Source organism: Oenanthe melanoleuca, chromosome 5, assembly GCF_029582105.1.
Source record: "Oenanthe melanoleuca isolate GR-GAL-2019-014 chromosome 5, OMel1.0, whole genome shotgun sequence".
Taxonomy (NCBI): Eukaryota; Metazoa; Chordata; class Aves; order Passeriformes; family Muscicapidae; genus Oenanthe; species Oenanthe melanoleuca.
The window spans coordinates 55,415,474-55,433,979 of NC_079339.1; the positions used below are offsets into that span (position 1 = coordinate 55,415,474).

General features: G+C 39.9%; 1 protein-coding gene across 1 annotated transcript in view; it reads right to left on the reverse strand.

Annotated features, from left to right (window-relative positions):
- Window positions 1-18,506, reverse strand: part of MNAT1 (MNAT1 component of CDK activating kinase) — a 116,027-nt gene that overhangs the window by 62,648 nt on the left and 34,873 nt on the right. The window contains exons 3-5 of the mRNA XM_056491879.1: window positions 17,590-17,663; window positions 9,212-9,315; window positions 5,186-5,326 (exon numbers count right to left, since the gene is read on the reverse strand). Of these exons, the coding sequence (XP_056347854.1) occupies window positions 5,186-5,326; window positions 9,212-9,315; window positions 17,590-17,663 (319 nt within the window). The remainder of the gene's footprint in view (window positions 1-5,185; window positions 5,327-9,211; window positions 9,316-17,589; window positions 17,664-18,506) is intronic.

Below are 18,506 nucleotides of genomic sequence, written 5' to 3' on the forward strand. Positions count from 1 at the left end.
AACAACCATTTTTATAGAATCCACATTAAAGTCAATATAACAGGCTCCTTATTCCAACTGGCCAATGCAACTATATTTATTAAAATAAAAAAAAAATTAGAACTTAATCAGAGAAGGAATAATACTGAGTAGTATAACTTGGATCAGATGTTTATCTAAGACACATTCTTTCTACCAATGAACTCAGACCAGTTTGAAATTGTTTCCCATTAGATTTCACCTGAGGCCGTTTGGAAATGATCCTTGCTCTGCTCTGCACAATGGCACTATTGTAAGTGCAACCAACAGCATATTTATTTTCTCCTTCAGCAACTTATTTTTAGGGAAGCCAGCCAAATTTTAAATATATATATATATATATAAAGTAGTAAAATGAATAGTTAAGCAAATGAGTTACTTAAACTGTCAAGACAGAATGATTATTAACATACATATATGTAAGTGCATTTTTGAGAATGTCAGGAAATTATTGGCCAAGTAATTTCAAAGAGACTAATGTGACTATCTACATGCATGCAGAAATCCTTGAGAATTCCTGGCTAGAATTACCATGAAGCTGAGAGCAGGGAAGAAGTTCAGACAGATTCTTCCTGGACTGCTTTCGCACAGTAATTTATTCCTAAGGCCCTCACACATAACATTTACTTCTGTTTCAAAGAGCCAAGCAAATACTGAACTATGAACCACACTTGCTATTCACAAAACCAAACAGATTTTATTGACAGGATTGTGATTTTTTTGTGATCTTTTAATTATTTAGTTCAAGGTAAGAAGTTGGATGTTTTTAATGCCACAAGATGCCTTGCTGCTTTCATGAAGAACAGTCACGTTGTTCAATGACTTTTCACATCACTCTCTAGTCTTTTTTCCTCTCTATATTTTATTACTCTCCTTTTGTCTTACCACTAGAATGCAAGATAAAAGCAGAAAAATCTCACATGCTAAGATCAGAATCACAAATAAAACAACTAAGGCACAGGTTCTTATTTGCATTTCTGTGATCAGCTGGGAGGAGGAGAGGGAAGATGCTAAAGACCTGAATTGTAGAGACATCTGATTTCTGTACCAGTGGGAGAAAATTTGGACCACAAACGCACTAGCTTAGAGTCTGCTTCTTTCAAGTGTTGTACATCTCTAACCAGCATGCAGCAGCATGTGCAGCCAGCTGTCAGCAGTGGTTAAGGATGCTAAATTCTTCCAATCACCAGATTTAAGATGCTTGGTGAGAAGGGAAGAGAGAAAAGCATTCTCTTCTTCATTTCGTCGCTCATATTCCTTAAACGTTCGCTGCATTTCTAATAAAATGATTCAAGGAAGCCAATTTTTAACCAACTTCTCAAGAGTTCACACAATGACCAGCAACCAGATTACACAACTGTGGGAAACCCACACTGTGCCAGCAAGGCACCACATCCTGATTGTTTGTCCTTTTGAATATGCACAGAGCCCTTCTGTTAACTATTAACACACGTGGAAGTTCCAACCCTGTGTTTATCCATACCAGCAATTTTCTGTATGGGAAAACAAACTGTCTACACTGTGAACAAAGCTGGTTATACACAACAATTTCTGGAAGATTTGTCTCAAAACCCTTGAGGTTCTGGTAAAAGTGTGGATATGACGTCTTTAACGCCTCTGCCTGACTCCAAGCTATGCCACAGTCCAGGGAAAACCTGCTCCTCTGCCATGTGCTGCAGTCCCATTGTGCTCATGCCTGGGAATTATGGGCTGTTGAAGAGGAAAGTGCAAGTCCCATAATACTCAAGACATCTAAGAGATCATCTTAGAATCCTTTGTGTGCACGTCAGAGTTTGTACAGCACATAAGAAAGTGCTTTAATATTTTACTTAGCCTAGCCTGGATTATCCAAGACTATCCAAGGTTAAAAAAATCCCAAGATAAAAGTAGAAAAATCTCACAGGCTAAGATCTCGTCCAGAATCACAAATACAACAACTAAGGCACAGGTTCTTATTTGCATTTCTGTGATCAGCTGGGAGGAGGAAAGGGAAGATGCTAAAGACCTGAATTGTAGACAGCAACCCAAAATAAAACATTCATATAGCTCTTTCAGTGAGGCATAAAGTGCATTTGAGACTGCAAGTCTAAATTACAACAGGGTATTGTGCTTTTAAAGTGAGAGGTTTTATTGTAAAAGAAGTGGCCTATAACAAAGGTAACATAGAAATTACCTAATTAGTACTGGGAGGCAAAAAGGACCAAACTGCTTTTCCAGTGGCCTGGAGAGCCTGGGTCCCCCCCAATGCCTTACTGACCTCTCCAGCACTTCACACTGGCCTTCCCCTCCTTGTTCCCAGCCAAGGGTGGGTTCATGGAGCCTTGGCCCCAGGTCCAGTCCTTTCTGTGTGAGCCCCTGCACTCCCCAGGCTGGCCAGAAGCCAGGGCCCACTGCACAACATTTAGAATACCAAACATTCTTCTGTGCCTCTGGACTACTTAAATTATCAGCTCTTTGAAGATGGTACAGCATTCTCAAACACTTTTGTACACAACTGAGACCTTTACTCCATATAAAACCACCACAAGTAATACATAGAATGACCTGAACCACCAAGATGAGGAGAGGGAAGGAGCACCTCTCCCATGAGGAAAGGATGAGGGCATTGGGATTGCTCAGACTAGAAGAGAGAAGCTTTGGGGTGACTCAGTTGTAGCTTTCCAGTACCTAAAGGCAGCTGACAAAAGAGATGGAGAGAGACTATTTACAACAGCCTGGAGTGACAGGACAAGGTGGAATAGCTTCAAACTGACAGAGAGCAGGTTTAGTTTCAACATTGGAATAAATTCTTTACTGAGGCTGGTGAGGCCCTGGCACAGAAGCTGTGGATGCCCCAACGCTGTGAATGTTCTAGGCCAGATTGGATGTGGCTCTGAGCAATCTGCTCTAGTGGAAGTTTTCCCTCCCCATGACAGAGAGTTGGAATTGGATTATCTCTAAGGACCCTTCCAACCCAAGCATTTCTATGATTCTATGAGATTTGCAGCTTCATAAGATTTCTGCACCAAAGGTAAAATTCATCTCTTGACAAGGAAAATAGCCAACGTCTGTACTTGTACAATACAAAAAAAGTGTCTTAATTTTTTTCTTGCTGCCCAGTGGCAGGGGTGAACGTGGAAAAAAAAAAAAAAAAAAATTAACAAGACCTACCTACCAGTAGGTCTGGGCTGTAGGCTGACCACACCAGGTGATCAGTCCAAAGGCAATTTCAGATTCCCACCTTCCTCTGCTCTCACAATCCTGCAGAGTCAGTAGTGATACCACTGGTACCTCTGTAGCCAGAAATTAATCCTTTTTGGTTTAACACAGACCCAGCAGCCATAGATATAAAATTGCTTAAGTTAATTCTTCCCACTGCTGCTGCCTATGCTTGGCATTTGCTGCATTTCTCAAGTTTTACTCATCATCAGTTTCATTTTCAGATTTGCAGCACAGCATTAGGGGAATTTCAGAGACCAGAGGAAATGTTTATTTCTTTAACAACCACTGGTTTTCCAGAGACTTTGTAAGTCATTATACAGACACTTCAATGCTGGTTTTATAAACCTTAGTAATATTACAAAACAAGTTTTGGCTCAAATTTAAATGCCCCTTCAGAAACAGAGACAAAAACTGAAACTGTCCAGTTTTCTCCCTCAACCTTTAAAAATCACCTTTATGTTTGTTTTAGAATATTAAGATATGTTTTAACAGCAATACATATGCAACCACAGTTAAAACTACTTATTTTAGTCATGTTTTACAGGTTATTTATAGTTATTTTTTTTGCAAGCCACCTGGTGAAGGTTTCCAGTAAAACCAAGTGCTGTGTTTAAAACAAAAAAAATAATTAAACAACCAACCACATATCACCAGTGGTCTCTAGTCAGTTAGGAGTGGGTTTTAGAACAGGGTTTTAAAAAGTCAGAAATTCAAATCCATATTCTGAGAAATTAAACTCAAATTCATAGAGGAGTTTTCATTAATTTATCCACTACTCCTAACTGTGTGGACTGTAAACACAGTTACCTTTAAAGTGAAAATAGATTGCTGGATGTAAAGATACAGGCTTGACTTTTTTTTAAAGAATCTTTTTGCTCATCTCTGCTTTCATCTACAAAAGGAAAACCAATAACAGGTTGCCAGGAATCCTGGCTTGAGGAAAGGCATCTCTTCAAGAGGCCCTGAAACTCTTAAATTTCACTTAGATCCTCTCTCCATGTCAGTGCCCCTCTGCACTGGCTCAAAGAGGAAACTCAACATTTTCAGGAAAAGTAGAAAAGCTTCTATATCTTGAATAAGAACTGGGCAGGAATTAACTTTGTATTAGTGTGAGATGCACTGATATAAGAAAGAAAATATGATTTAGATATGCCAAGCAGCTTTAAACCACGTTGACACAGTTGAACACATGCATATATCTTTTTTCTGATTTCCCTTAAGGTTGCACACAGACTGTCCTCATGGGTGTTAAACCTGTGAATGTGTGTGCATGCATGTCTGTACAGACACTTGTATCAAAAAAACTGAGATGTGAACATTGTTTAAGTAACATATTTAGTGTTACTTACTCTATGCCCACACATTATTGCATTTCAGATGCAGAATCAGTAAATGAACCAAGATTACAAGGATTTCCAAAAGTAGTCTGAGTTTTCCTCTGTTTGTCTATAAAACTTCATTCACTACAAAAGCAGCAACTTGTACAGGAGAAGTTGCAAAAGGAGAACATGACACATTCAAGGTAAGAAAACTTTTTATTGTAGTAGTTTTTAAATACAAAGGGACCACCAGTCATTTAGACTGAGAAAGGGCTGACCAGTGGATAGCTCATGAGATTCTGTCCCCTGCTCTCCACCATCTCCACTGCAGAGGTGGCTGAGTCTGGAAGCACCTCCTGATGACCTTTCTGCCTCCACACACCAGACTGTCAACCACTGCTCAGAACTGCTTAACAAGCCAACAGTGGTAGATTCCAATTAAGTCTACAAATCCCAGAAGCACTCTTCATCCAGCCCCCAAAACCAGAGTGGTTTACAACATTAAAATAAATAACAGGTGAGAGAATGGAAACACAAAACATGCGACATGGGAACAAGGACAGATCTGTTAATTCCATGCAGTTAGCAGTGATGGAGATGAATGTCAATGCTACTGAGCATTCAAAGCCTCTGGGTTTGTTACTCACCAGATCATCCAGGAGTGCCTGTTTATTCTTCCTTTTTATCATCTGCTGTAGCTGCTCCTCCTTCTGCATGAACAGGCGCCTTTGTTCGCTTTCCTGCCGCTCCACCTCCAGAGCCTCCTCCAGCTCTTCCTGCTCCCGTGTCTGAAAGGGAAACCAGGAATCAGCTCACAGCAACCCCACAGCCCCACTGCCCCCAAGAGACCCTGGGTAGGCTGTGCCAGGGGAAAGCAGCCAAGTTCTACCTTTTAAAGCAGAATTTTAAGGTGATTATGGATGATTATTCTACCTCCTCATTGTTCAGTGTGAAGTTAAGATTTTTAACTTGCTGCTCACTGGAATCTGGATCTTAAATGTTAGGGAATGGGTTTTCCCAACACTTTCACTCTACAGTGAGCCTCTCTGGGCTCCCACACACCCTATAACTCAATGATGTAAATAGAGTGAAAAAAACATAATCCCACAATATTGTTCCTGATCATCCCACTCATCAGCTGCATCTTCTTTCCAAGGCACACTGTGCTTATCAGTGGTGTAGAAGTAAATGAGAAACTACAAATCTGTGAATTTTAATAGAGAAGCCTATAACTTCAAGCACTTAAGCATTAACTGTGAAAAGTCACGTTTTCAGAAAATAAGGAACTTTTCCTATGACCTGGATTGCAGTCATATGACATGACATGAAAGGAAAAATTACTAGTACAAAACTATAAGTTTTTGTTACAGATCTTTTTCTTGGCAAGTCTTTTTTTAACCTGCAAACTACCATTAGGTAATCTGTATTTGAAAATCACAAGAAAGAATTAAAAACCACAAGAAAGAATTAAAAAACACTCCTCAGAGACAGAGGAAAATAAGGGAATTAAACAGTTTTATAAAGAAGGTGGACCAAAAGAATGTCAGTTTGGTTGCAAGAGGGTACAAGGAAAAACACATGGGAAACATTTTCCAAATCTCCATCAAATATACTAAAGCAAAGGGAGATGTAAAATCTCTTGCAGTAAAATATATATTGCAGTAAAAATGGCAAGATAATTAAAATTTTATAAACTTAAATGGATGACTTATTGATGAAAGAAGTTTCAGCAAAACATCATAGGGACAGGCACTGATCCCCTCTCTGTGGTGCCCAGTGACAGGACCTGAAGGAACAGCCTGATGTTGTGTCAGGGAAGGTTTAGGTTGGATATTAGGAAAATATTCTTCTCCCAGAGGGTGTTTGGGCACTGGAACTGGCTCCACAGGGCTGTGGTCACAGCATCAAGGCTGACAGAGCTCAAGGAGGGTTTGGAAAATGCTCTCAGGCACAGGGGGTGTGACTCTTGGGGGTGGTGCTGGGCAGGGCTGAGAGCTGGACTCGTGGGTCCCTTCCAACTCAGCTTATTCTGTGATCATTGAGGCCAATGCCATAATAAAGTTTGTTCTAATCATAAAGTTATATCATAAAGCACAGCTAAAATAAAATCCAGATTATGCACAAAAAAAAAATCTCTACCAGACAGATCAAGCCAGTGGGTCCCAGTGAGGCCCAGTTACTCCTGGGTGCAAGAGCTGACAGATCTCCTCACCTGCCACTGAGCCAACAGAAGCTGCTTTCATTTTGTAACTGGTGCAGTGACACTGGTAAAAGGCTGGTCATCAACCAGCAACCACCTGGAATTGTACTGTCTTTGCATTTAAAGAAAGGAAAAAAAATAAACAAGAAAATCTCCAAACTTCTAACTGAGATTATGTCAGAGAATTAAGGGATTTAGTTGGTTCAGTCAACAGAGCTGAAGAGCTTAGGGTACTCTGAGACATTCCAAGGCTCTTCCACATTTATCTCTAAAGACTGCCTGGAATTCACACTAAAACAGAAGAAAACTTCTAGGGAAGTGCTGACAGACCTAGTCTGAAGAAACAGCTCAGAAAAATTATAGTCTGAAATAAGTAAACTGATAAACAAACCTAAAACAGAGCAGACTACAGGAAAATCGAAGAATTCAATAGGCAGCAAGGGTTGTGTCCAGAATAAGATAATCTAAACACAACCCCAGTATGTGAAGGAAAAGATGATGGCAGTGAAACCTGGAGTAAACTCAAGCCTACAAGAAGTAAATAAAAAATAAAATCACATTTCACCACATTCAGGAAAGGATAATCAAGAAAACATGCACATTCACACCACAGAATTCAGACACAACCATTTCAAGACTGCACAAAGCAGCAAGTGAAATTAAACATCCAGTGATAAAGTTGGAAGCAGTAAGTTACCCCATGAGTGGAGAATTGCAAATATTTAAGGGAGAAACACTGGAAAAGCTGTAGTCCACTCAGGGTGCAAGGTTTTATAAATAAAAGTGCATATAAATATCTGTATATAAAAAAACAATTTATAATTGAGGCATTAAGATCTCTGCATTTAATTCTGGCCCCTTCTGCTTGCCAAACACAAATTCAAACTGGAGCAGGCAAAGGGTAACAAAAACAACAAGAGAGGCAGAAAATATCTGTATCCCTCAGAAGGAACCTGTTCCAGTTAACAGAAAAATTTAAGTCAGGAATGTAGGGACAATGACTGGCCATAAGAAATTTAACCAAGAAAGCAGGACACCTTTTACCACCCAAGGAGTAAAGACATCCCAGCTTGCTAAGAGCTGGAGAGGAAAAGCAACCCTTCAGCTTTTAGGAGAGGGGTAAATTTATGGGCAAGATCATGCAGGCTTTGTAATAACCACTGTGTAAAGTCTATTATTATGTTTCAATTGCTGAAAAAGAAATTATTAATGTTTCAAATGTTAGAAAAGGAAAAAAAAAAAGGAAAGAAATGTCTCCAGCTCTCCAGTGAGTCTGGATTCACACAGAGGTTGCCCAGCTTCCAGCAGCCAGCCTTCAGCACAGCAGGGCTGTGGAGCACAGCAAACAGAAGTCCTGGGGGCTTGAGTGGTACAGGGTATTACAGAGCTGCTTGACAGCATCACACAGGCCCTGCTCAGGCTGTCACAGCCACTTCCTTGAAGGGAAGGTGGGCTGCAGGCAGAGCTGCTCTCACTGTGACCCCAGAGGTTGCAGCTCCATTGTAAAATAAGACATGCAGCCAAAGCTTTGGCAGGTCTCTTCAAGCTCTGAAGCAGAGGATATTGCACAGTGTCAGAGACAGGATAACAGATCAGAGATGGACCCCTAGGGAAATTTCCTTGCCTTTAAAAGGAAGAGGTTCAAACAAACATTTTTCAGATTCCAATCTCCTCCTGTGAAATCCTAGAGCTAAAGAAATCACTCAGAGTTTTGCCACAGACTTCAGGGGAGTGAGGATTTCACCCCTACTGATTTGAAAGCAAGTCCTTAGTGCAACTGGATTACAAACACAAACCCTTGTTATGTCACACTCTGGGCAGACATTTTTCTTCAAGAACTGATAACAATGTGTATTTTATGTTGAAAAAATATTTAACAGATTAAAGTTTTCTTACAGGAATAAATGCATACAGGTTTATTTTTAAAGAACAAAATGATATGTGAGTCATAATTTAATGAATGAATTCTTCAAAGAACCCTGTGTTTTGCATAGAGATCATATATACAATATCCCTGATGTTACTGTTATCAGCTCTTGAACAAAAGTTTTAATGTTTGTTTCAACATCTTTCATTTCAGATTTTGCATAAACCAGGCCTGTGCTTTGCCTCAATTTTACAACTCTCTCCTGGGAGCTTCACAACGTCTGAGTCTGGATTCCTTTTTTCCTTCAGATGAGAAAGGAACGATTGTCCTGGTGTAGGAATGAACTTCATCTCTCCTGGATATTGTCCAACAACACTGCCAGCACACATGCCGTGGTGATGTATTAGACACAGGCTCTACTGCCTGCCCCTCTCAAGCCCTTCCCAAAATAAAGCATAACTATATTTCAACTATCAACCTCAATATTTAAATACAAAGAACTCTGCATAGTGCTTTCAGCTTTGATTTGTTTTAAGAAAGTACTCCACAAATCCTTTAATTCTTTAACAAATGAATAGAAATTGTAGGGGAGAGAAGTTAACTAACCAGTTTTAACTTATTCTTCTGAATGACTTCTTTGTTATCCTTTTGATACAACTCCATTTTCTTTTTGGTGTTCTCCAAGTCCACATTGTTGGTCAAGTTAAATACTGTATAAATATTATAAAGAGAGAAAGCAAAAGTATTAGGTCAGCATGCATGACTATGACAAAGAAACACTATTCTTATGCTCTCTATCCCTTCTAGCCAAATATAAACATTGCAGTAACAGAACTTATTTAAACATGCCATATAAAGACAGAGACAATCTGCTAAGTCACTGCACTTCAATGAAAGCCAGCAGAGATTCTGTAGGTTTACATATCTGTAGGAGATGAAAATTTGAATCTTGCATTTCATTTTGTGACACCAGTAATGATACACACGAGTAACCATCATATTATTCATAATGCACTAACCTTTGCAAGTAGCAGTTATAGCTAAGACCATAGTGATTTCTGTAAAATTAAATTAGACCAAATACAGGCATATGAAGACAAGATTAGAAATTCAGTCATTCTATTTCACAGAAAATATCTAATGCACAAAGACTACAGTGACTGAATTCTCAGGTGCACAAAAAAAATTCACATTGCTTGATAACTTAAAAGGCACCAATGTACAATTACCTTTATTATGAGGAATATGCAGATGCTTGCAGATTAATAGGTCAGCTGACATTCTTTTGATGTCTCTCAGTGGTGACAGACCATATCTCATGTAATTATGAGCAAGCAGGGTCGGCCAGCAAGCTCCATAGTTTAGCACAACATTCCCAATTATCTACACATGGCACAGATGATATCTCAAGAAATTGAACAGTTTCTATAATCAACAGCTTGAAAGATGTAGATGGTTTGGATGATTTGTAACTTGATACAATGCCTGAGCCCTTCACCTCTAGGTCACTGGTTCACTTGTGGGTCAAGTGAATTCCAACTGAACGCCGTTATCACTGGGAAGTCGTTTGGTGATCCCCATCCAGAGTGGATGCTGGGCTCATGCCCATGGCCTTAAAGCTACTGAACAGTGCCAGCACTCCAAGCCTCCAAGAGCTCTGTCACGTGGCTACAGGAGCAGCAGAGAAATTTCTGCTGCCATTGATAAATCCTTCACGAGAAACCACCGTGCAGTGATTGAGCTACACCAGACCCCGCAGAAGGGAAGGAGTGGAAACCCCAGCATAGGACCTGGGGAGGTTTTGGTTCAGTTCTCTCTTCTCAGGCTTTTTGGTAACCAGGGCCAAGCTAACCCTGGGCACAGGCACCACTGCCAAGTCATTTGTACCAGTGAGGCTGCTAGAGAGTAACAGAAGGAAGCAGCACAAAGTCTGTTGTTACTCATCAGGATACACATCTCAGTTTGGGGAAGATCATATATATATATATAATATCCTCACAGGTAACATGGCAGGAATCAGCATTTAGCAAGGTTCTAGGCAAACCAAATCAAGAGAGCCCAAACTGACAAACCAGATGAGAGTAGTAAAGGAAATAACAAGAAATCAATGCCAGGAACAAATGGAGATAAGAAGAAACAGGAAGGTCCAAAATGGTTGAGCTGTGGGATGCAGCTCAGTTCTACAAGCCCAGCTCACTACTGCCAAGAGAGGCACTCCTGCTGTCATGTCCCTTCTCCCCACAGGCCTCCCTCTTTCCCCTGCTCTGATTCCAGAACTCGCTTGGATGCTCTGCAATGTCAACAGAAACCCTCCAGTAATCTGAACTGGCTCAACACAAGGGTCAGGCAAGTGCCAGAGAAAGTACCAGGGAAGTAATAAAAGGATACAGATGGGAATAGGAATACTCTCTTTCCAAGAGTACCAAACCACCACACCATCTTACTCTTATTAAAAATACTCAATTTCTTCAAACTGCAACAACAACAAAAAAGCTGTATTTACTTTTCCCCTTTTCCAAATAATAAGCAGTATGAAGACAAATGACATTTCAATTCAATCTGGCTCCTGAATCAGCTGAACTCTTCCAGCCCCACCCCAGCATCCTCAGTTGAGACGGAAGATCTAAGATGGCTGAGTTTGTGCTTTAAGAATTCCAGAATTAACACCCGAGTTGAATTTTAGAACTTTGCTATTGTTCCTGGGCAGACCACTGGGTCTCTGTACTGGAGGTCTCCCACTGGCAAGAACCAGGAGAAGGGGAATAAAGGTTCCTTTCTCCCACACACCACCTGCTGTATCTTCACAATATAGCTTCAGGCAGCACTTCTCCCTGTGGTCTTGTGATCTCACCCCAGCTGGAACCTCTAGGCACTGCCATAACCCAAACAAACCATTCAAAGTAAAGCTCCTTGGTTTTTGGAAGCAAGCTACCCATCCCAAGTGTTTTAGGTCTTTTTTCCTCTCTAAAAGGCACAACATTTTTCCTATTTCATATTGTGACAAACACACACTTTTTGGCTGGAACAACCTCTCCTTAGTAAAACATTATTTTAGTCTAAATCTTTAGTATTTTAATGACAATCTGACCACTAAATTTCCAGCCTACAGTTGCCCACTGACAAGAAGCTTTAATAATTGAGTATTAGGGCAGACAAGAAGTGTCATGTGAAAATGCTGGCACACAATCAGCCCAGGGCTCTGCAATGACAGCAGCTGCATGGGAATGTCAGCACTTCCTACAACTTAAATCCACACAGCAGCTCTCTAAACTCTTCAATGACGACACAAGAAAGAAATAGCATATGAGCCATGCTAGCAGGATGCCCAGATGCCACCTTCAGGTGCATGAGGAGATGCCAAATTGCCTTTAGGCTCCTGAACATCATGAATATTTCTCTAAAAATAAATGCAGCAATAAGCTGATGATCTCTGTTTTACAATTATTGCTGCTTGAAACCCTCAGGGTTTGGTTTTCTGCTTCTTTGTCAGTTATCTTTATTAGGTTCAACTGGCCACAGTTTGGTCTGTAAAACAAGAAGCTTAAGATTTAAAACTCATACTGGGGAAAAGCAGGCATGTTTTAAACATGTGCAGATGCCTACATTTATTGAGAACTGCTTACAAAAATGGGTGTATTTTGATACTTTATAAGAAGTAACTTTTCTATCTAAAACATCTACTTCTGCATCAATGTTTGGGAAATCTTCAGTAGCCACCTGCACAGTCACCCTAAAGCCCACTGCTGTGCTCATTTTTATCCCCTCTTGTTTTCCTGCTGTGGCTGGAACCAAACCACAGCTACAACCTCTCAGCAGTCAGCTCTGCTCACACCACGCTGACTCTGCTCTGTCCATCTTATTCTGCTTTGTCACTCAAGGATAGTGCAGGACATCAGAAATCAGAAATTCAAACTTCCAGCACCCTCAAAGGTCAGACAAATTTGCCCCAGAGAATAATGACGCTGATGAGGTACAAGAGTGGAAACACTTAAGACATTTTGTTGCAAGACTCGAAACAGTGTAAAAAAGTGTAAAAAAAAAAGTAAAATGGTGAAAAGTGTAACAGTGTACCCCAAATCTGTCTAAAACAACTTCAGTGACAACAGCTGCCCTTCAGTGCATGAAAACAGCATCTTCCTCCTACAATAAACACCTACCAGCAAAACAAGCTGCTCTTTGACACTGCATGGTTACCAGTGGCCAGCCAGCCAGCCAAAACATCTTTCAACATATTTTCTAATAAATTTTTCATGAGCTCCAAACGTCTTTTCATCAATATTTATAGAATACAAATTCTTGCCATTGTATCCTCACAATACAGCTGACAAGTCTGTTTTGCATGGGGCACTAGGGCACAAAAAATAATTAAGATACTATTTCCCTCTCTTGTCCCTTCTCCCCTCCACAAGTTATTTGGCACTTAAACCCAACAACTATAAAACCAAAGAACACAATTGCTAATACTCAACAAACTAACTTTAACACAGCTAGGACTATGCCACACTTTTTTAATTTGGCCTGCTTTGAATTTTGCCAGAAGTTTACTTTAAACATACTCCTCAACTTAAAAACTAAAAACAAACAAACAAAAAAAAAAAAAAACCCCCGAAAGAAGAAAAAAACACAATAAAAATATTTTAGAACCAGAAGTACTAGAAAGAGTTAAAGATCCCAACTCATATGCTACACCTACTCTGAAAAAATATTGGTGTAGATCTGAATATGAGTGGCAAAGCAGATGGCTGGTTTGAAAAGGTTTCAAAGAGAAGACAGACTTATTTTTGTCCATGTTGAAATATAGCATAAGCCGATATAAGAGGCCTGAAGCCCTTCAGGGAAAAGAAACAGAAGCTGTTTTGTATGCAACAATTATTTATCTACTTATCCATCTCACATTGGTTGGTTTATAAAATGACTTGCCCTGAGACATCTGTTAACTATAACAGGAAGACTATTGTGTTTTTGTGAAACATTTCATTCTATTTAGGTGAAACTCCCAAGTTCTGAAATTCAGCCTCTACAGGAGACTTTCTCTATTTTTCAAAACAACAATGTTCATTATACAATTCTACAACAAATGGAAAAATATTTTCCTATTCATAAAAAAGAAAATGAGGCAAAAATTTTAATTAAATGGCAAAGAATTTGTCCAGAGACATAGCAGTATGAATATCACTGCACTGCAGGACTAAGTCCCTCAAAATCTCCCTGTTTTAGACTAAGACTAAAAATTATTAGCATTAGTTCATTATAAAAAATATTCCTTCCATCCTACTACAAACAACTCCTTAATTACCTTCATGAAATCCCAGACTGGGAATGGCAGAGTGCTACAGGGGGAGACACAACCTCATCCTCAGTCTGCCTGGGATGTCCCAGGCTACCCTGGCACCTTCCCTTGGTGCTTTTGATGCCTGGCCCCTGTACTTTTACAAGGGATAGGAGAGGGGTCAGGGTCAGAAAAGAGGGAAAAGAATTTAACAAGTCCCTTTTAACCAACACTTCTGTGATTATAATAAAATAATTATCAGAAACAAAAGAAAACCCATAGTTAAGTCAGAAAAGTCTAGTTAGGTATTGATAATTGTTTCTGTTTATCCTCAGTGGTCTTTTATTGAGTCAATAATTTTTCAGAAAAATTGCATAGTAATGAATGATTGAAATCACTCAGCCCCATCAGTCTAAGACAGACCATTTTGGCTGGAGCAGTGTGAAATCTTTGTTCACATGAGATGACTGAAACAGATCTTTGATAAAGCTACCTAATTTCCAGTTGGGTTATTGCCTCTATCAGGACCAGCAACACCATCCAGGAGAACACACACACAGAGGGTGAAAAAACCAAACCACAAAACAATAAACAGCACAACCCACAAGTGATGACAGATAGCAAAACCCTTTCTATCCAAGGATCACTTGTCAGATAAGTGTTCTGAGCAAGACAAGTCACGAGGCAGCTGCTATTGCACAAAGTCCTGGAGGATCAGGGATATACAGGAACACACAAATAACAGCAGCCTCCTGCGAAGCTGAATGCAGTGAATGTTTTTAAAAAGCAGCAATTACCACTAACAACTGTGCTGCGGTAATGCCTGGGGGCCTCACTCAGGTACCAGGAGGAGGCGGGTCCTGCTCTGCAGAGCTTCCACACCAGGCTTGGAAAAATGGCTACAGAGATACTCTGAGGAAGAAGAAATACTTGGAGGAAGAAGAAAACTTTGTAGAAATAGCAAGCCAAATTCACAGTGTCCACAGAGTGCAACTTGTAGCAACACTCAAAGGTTTAACCAGGTTCCTCTCATCCTATGGACACAGACCTGTTAACTCAGATACATGTTGTCCACATCTTTCCCAAAGGCAGGTTTTAACTCTCACTTTATTTTTATTCCAAGTGCTAATGACAACAAACTGTGTTTACAATGTTCTCAAATTGTCCAACTGACTTTTCTTCCAGGGAAAACTCGCTTTAAAATGTGGTTTTTATTTAAAGCCTTGTTTAACACATTTTAGCCCAAAGCATTATTCAGTGGCTACACTCTAAACCACTTCAAAAACCTGCTTTTTGTAATAGAAATCTTAAAAGGTGACTTCCCCAATGTTTGTTTGACCTTCCCCCACACACACACTGCTGCTGCACCATCCAACTCTTCTATTCCAACAGAAAAAGTCTGCAGGTATAAAACAGCTGATATGAAGGGGAAAAATGTGTTTCAAATAAGGTCAGCAATTGCTGTGTCCCATTCCATTGCTACTTTTGGAGCTGACCTACCTGGAATATTTGGAAAACCTATCAGAATCAGGGTCACATGAAAGACACCTATACAGGATGTTTACATTTTGTCTGTGCTAAGCAACTACTTCATTTAAGCCCATACAAAAACTCCAGAAACAAAACCTTCCAGCAAAGAGAAAAAAAAAAAAAAAAAAAAAAAAAAAGTAAAACTGCACTTTGATCCTCTTACAGAAAAACTGAATGTTTGGGGCACAGGGAGAGAGGGTAAATACAGTTCCTTGGCTCCCTACCTTCCCAACCACCAGCAGCTATTGCCAGCCTGCTGAATGTTGGCAAAGCTGCCCTGCACATCCTTTCTTTGCCATCTTGCAGACCAGTTTTCCACATGAGCAAGCAAGCAGGGAATTCAGAGACACACAAAAATGAAATAACTCCTCTCAGCAGTAAAGTGTGAAATTATCATACAAAGTCAATGACTTTTAACACACTGTTCAGTCACACCATTCACAACATGCACTGTAAAATGTCACACCAGACAACTGTCCAGGCCACAGCAGGGATGGGCTTGGGGACAACTGTGCAATGGGCTTTGTCACTAGGAGAGCAAACAGGGCTTGAACTCTTGCCTAAAGTGGTGTTGTTGAATCTAACCTGTCCTCTGGGACCTGTCTGGAGTTGGGATATCATAAATTTTCACTGACAGTGAAAATTAAGAGTCTTCTGACTGCACCCTTTCTTTCCTCTCATCACCCTACATGAACAAACTAGGATGAAGTTAGACTTCCAATTCCTTTTAGTATTTTCAGTGTCCTCTCAGGTAACTAATTCAAATTCCTAAAAACTCTATCCAGCTTCTTCACTATGCATTTGCAGGGCCAAAACAATTATTGTGTTTTTTTCATAAGGTTACCAGGACCAGCCAGATTTCTGCTGCTTCTAAACCAAGTTCCCAGTACAGGATTTGGAACCATTTGCAATGTAACCACCTAATCCCAAGAGCTGCAAAATCATAACACCCTGCACATATTCATGAGGTTCAGACAATTTCAGGCAAAACTTCAGCTCCCCTGTTACAGATGTTGAAAAGCCCTGCAACAGCAGTTAAGTGGGAAATTGTATTTAATGCTACACGAAAAAAGCAGTTTTGCCTCCCATGAGCACATAGATTCTTCCAGGATCCTCTGGCCATTACTTCTATTCATTCCTTCCTTCCCTCATACCATTCCAAAAAATATACAAACAAAGCTACACCCACATCATCTCCTCCAGATATTTGGACCCATGTGAGTGTGACTGGTGTTTCCCAGCCACACGATTTGGCTTCCCAGCCTCAGCCTCCTGATGCCAACAAAAACATGATACATTGCTCACAGCAGTAAGTGCATTGGATACATTTCTACAAAACACCACAGTGCAAAAGAGAGCAAGGGCTCCTTTGAGAAAACTGAAGGAAAAGTGGCATCTCCAAAGTTTCCTTCAAATCACATTCACTGCCCCTCCTGCATACTCTAAGTCACCTCTTCTTCCTCTAGGTCAAAAAAAAGAAAAGCCTCAGGAGCTCATAAAAACCAAGAACAAACCATTTAGGAGTCACTCCTTTGAACACATCCTTGTTTTCCTAAGCAAAACCCATCACTCCACCATAAATCACAAGTCACTCTAACTAAGAAGAAAATAAACTCTGTTGATAACATTGTCCCTTCCCCAAAGGGCAAAGTTCTGCTTCAGCTAATCCAAAGAGAAAGAAATCAACGCCTGTTCCTAAACCTTCTCCTTCTGCACAGCAACATAAAATGCTACCACAGTGGTATGTAAGGTCACCAGCTTCAAAGCAGCTTCAACTACTGTACTTGCAGAAGCAAAAATGATGAAAGACACCATATGGCTTCTGTCATGGTAGATAAAGCTAATGGAGGCATATAATGAAAATTTCAATTTCTCCTCTCTTTGTTTAATCTTTGCCAGTGCAGCATTGACAGTCCCCTGCAAGCCTTTCTTTTCCAGCTTGCTTCCTCTTTGGACTGTGTTTTTTTACTCTGGCAGATAAAACATTTTATTTAACCATGTCCTACAGTTTAGCAAATATGATTAAAATCCAGGGGAAAAAAAGTAGATAAAAAAATTAGATAAAAAACTGGTATTATGATAAATCATATCACAGAAACTGAACTTAGTCTTATAGGCAGCTGAGTCAGAAGATGAAAGCCTATGGTCTCATAAGCACATCAAAAATGCAAGCATTAAGACTTACCAATTTCTTCTATTTCTTCCAAGAAATCATTATATTCATCTAGAGTGGGAAAGTCTTCCTCTCTTTTATTGTATCTTTGAGAGAAGAGAAAAGTATTTATAAAACACAGCAAGATGCAATTTCCATTCAACAAGGCTTTTGCTGCAAGCTGATTAAGTATTGATCTAGTTTTATCTACTGTGTGCTTTGTGACTCCCAAACTGACCAGAATCTTTAATGGGAGACAGAAGTGCCTGCTCCAAAGGAAAAGAGGCAGCCTGGAAGAAATCAGTGCTATCTTTGCCTATTGTTTGCCAATTCCCTTTCCAGGGTTACAGGTAAACACGAGCACAGAGGCCAAGATAGAGTAACTCCCAGCCAGCCTCTTAACAAAGGCAGAGGCAACAGTAACACCCACAGAAAAAAAATCTTTTCTAGAACTATCGGAAAAGGGAGTTTGGCTTTGTGCCAATAACAGAAAGCATTTGTCAGCACCAAACCAAAAATGCTACACAATTATCTCATTTCATATCAATAGACCATTCCAGCACTCATATTCACCTTTTCAGAGCTGGAGAAAGTAAAAAGATGAAGGGACAACCGGCTTAGAACATGGACAGCTTTTGAAAATCAAAACATGCAGACTTTCTTCCCAAGAAAATATAAAGCTGAGATTTTGCTTGATCTGTGGACTGTGATACCCAGGAATATAAAAATCCCAAGAATTTAGGCCATATTTCAATTTGGGGGCATTTTTCCTGCCTCCTAAAAACTGGCAAACCCAAGTGGGCCAAGCATTTTCCAATATCTTCTAACTAAACTTTATTCAATTGACTTATTTCAGTTTGACTTCTGTTAACTTTAGTGGACTTTATAATCCAGACTTTATAAATTATTACTGCTTTCCACATCAGCATTTTAGTATTCAGTGACACAGT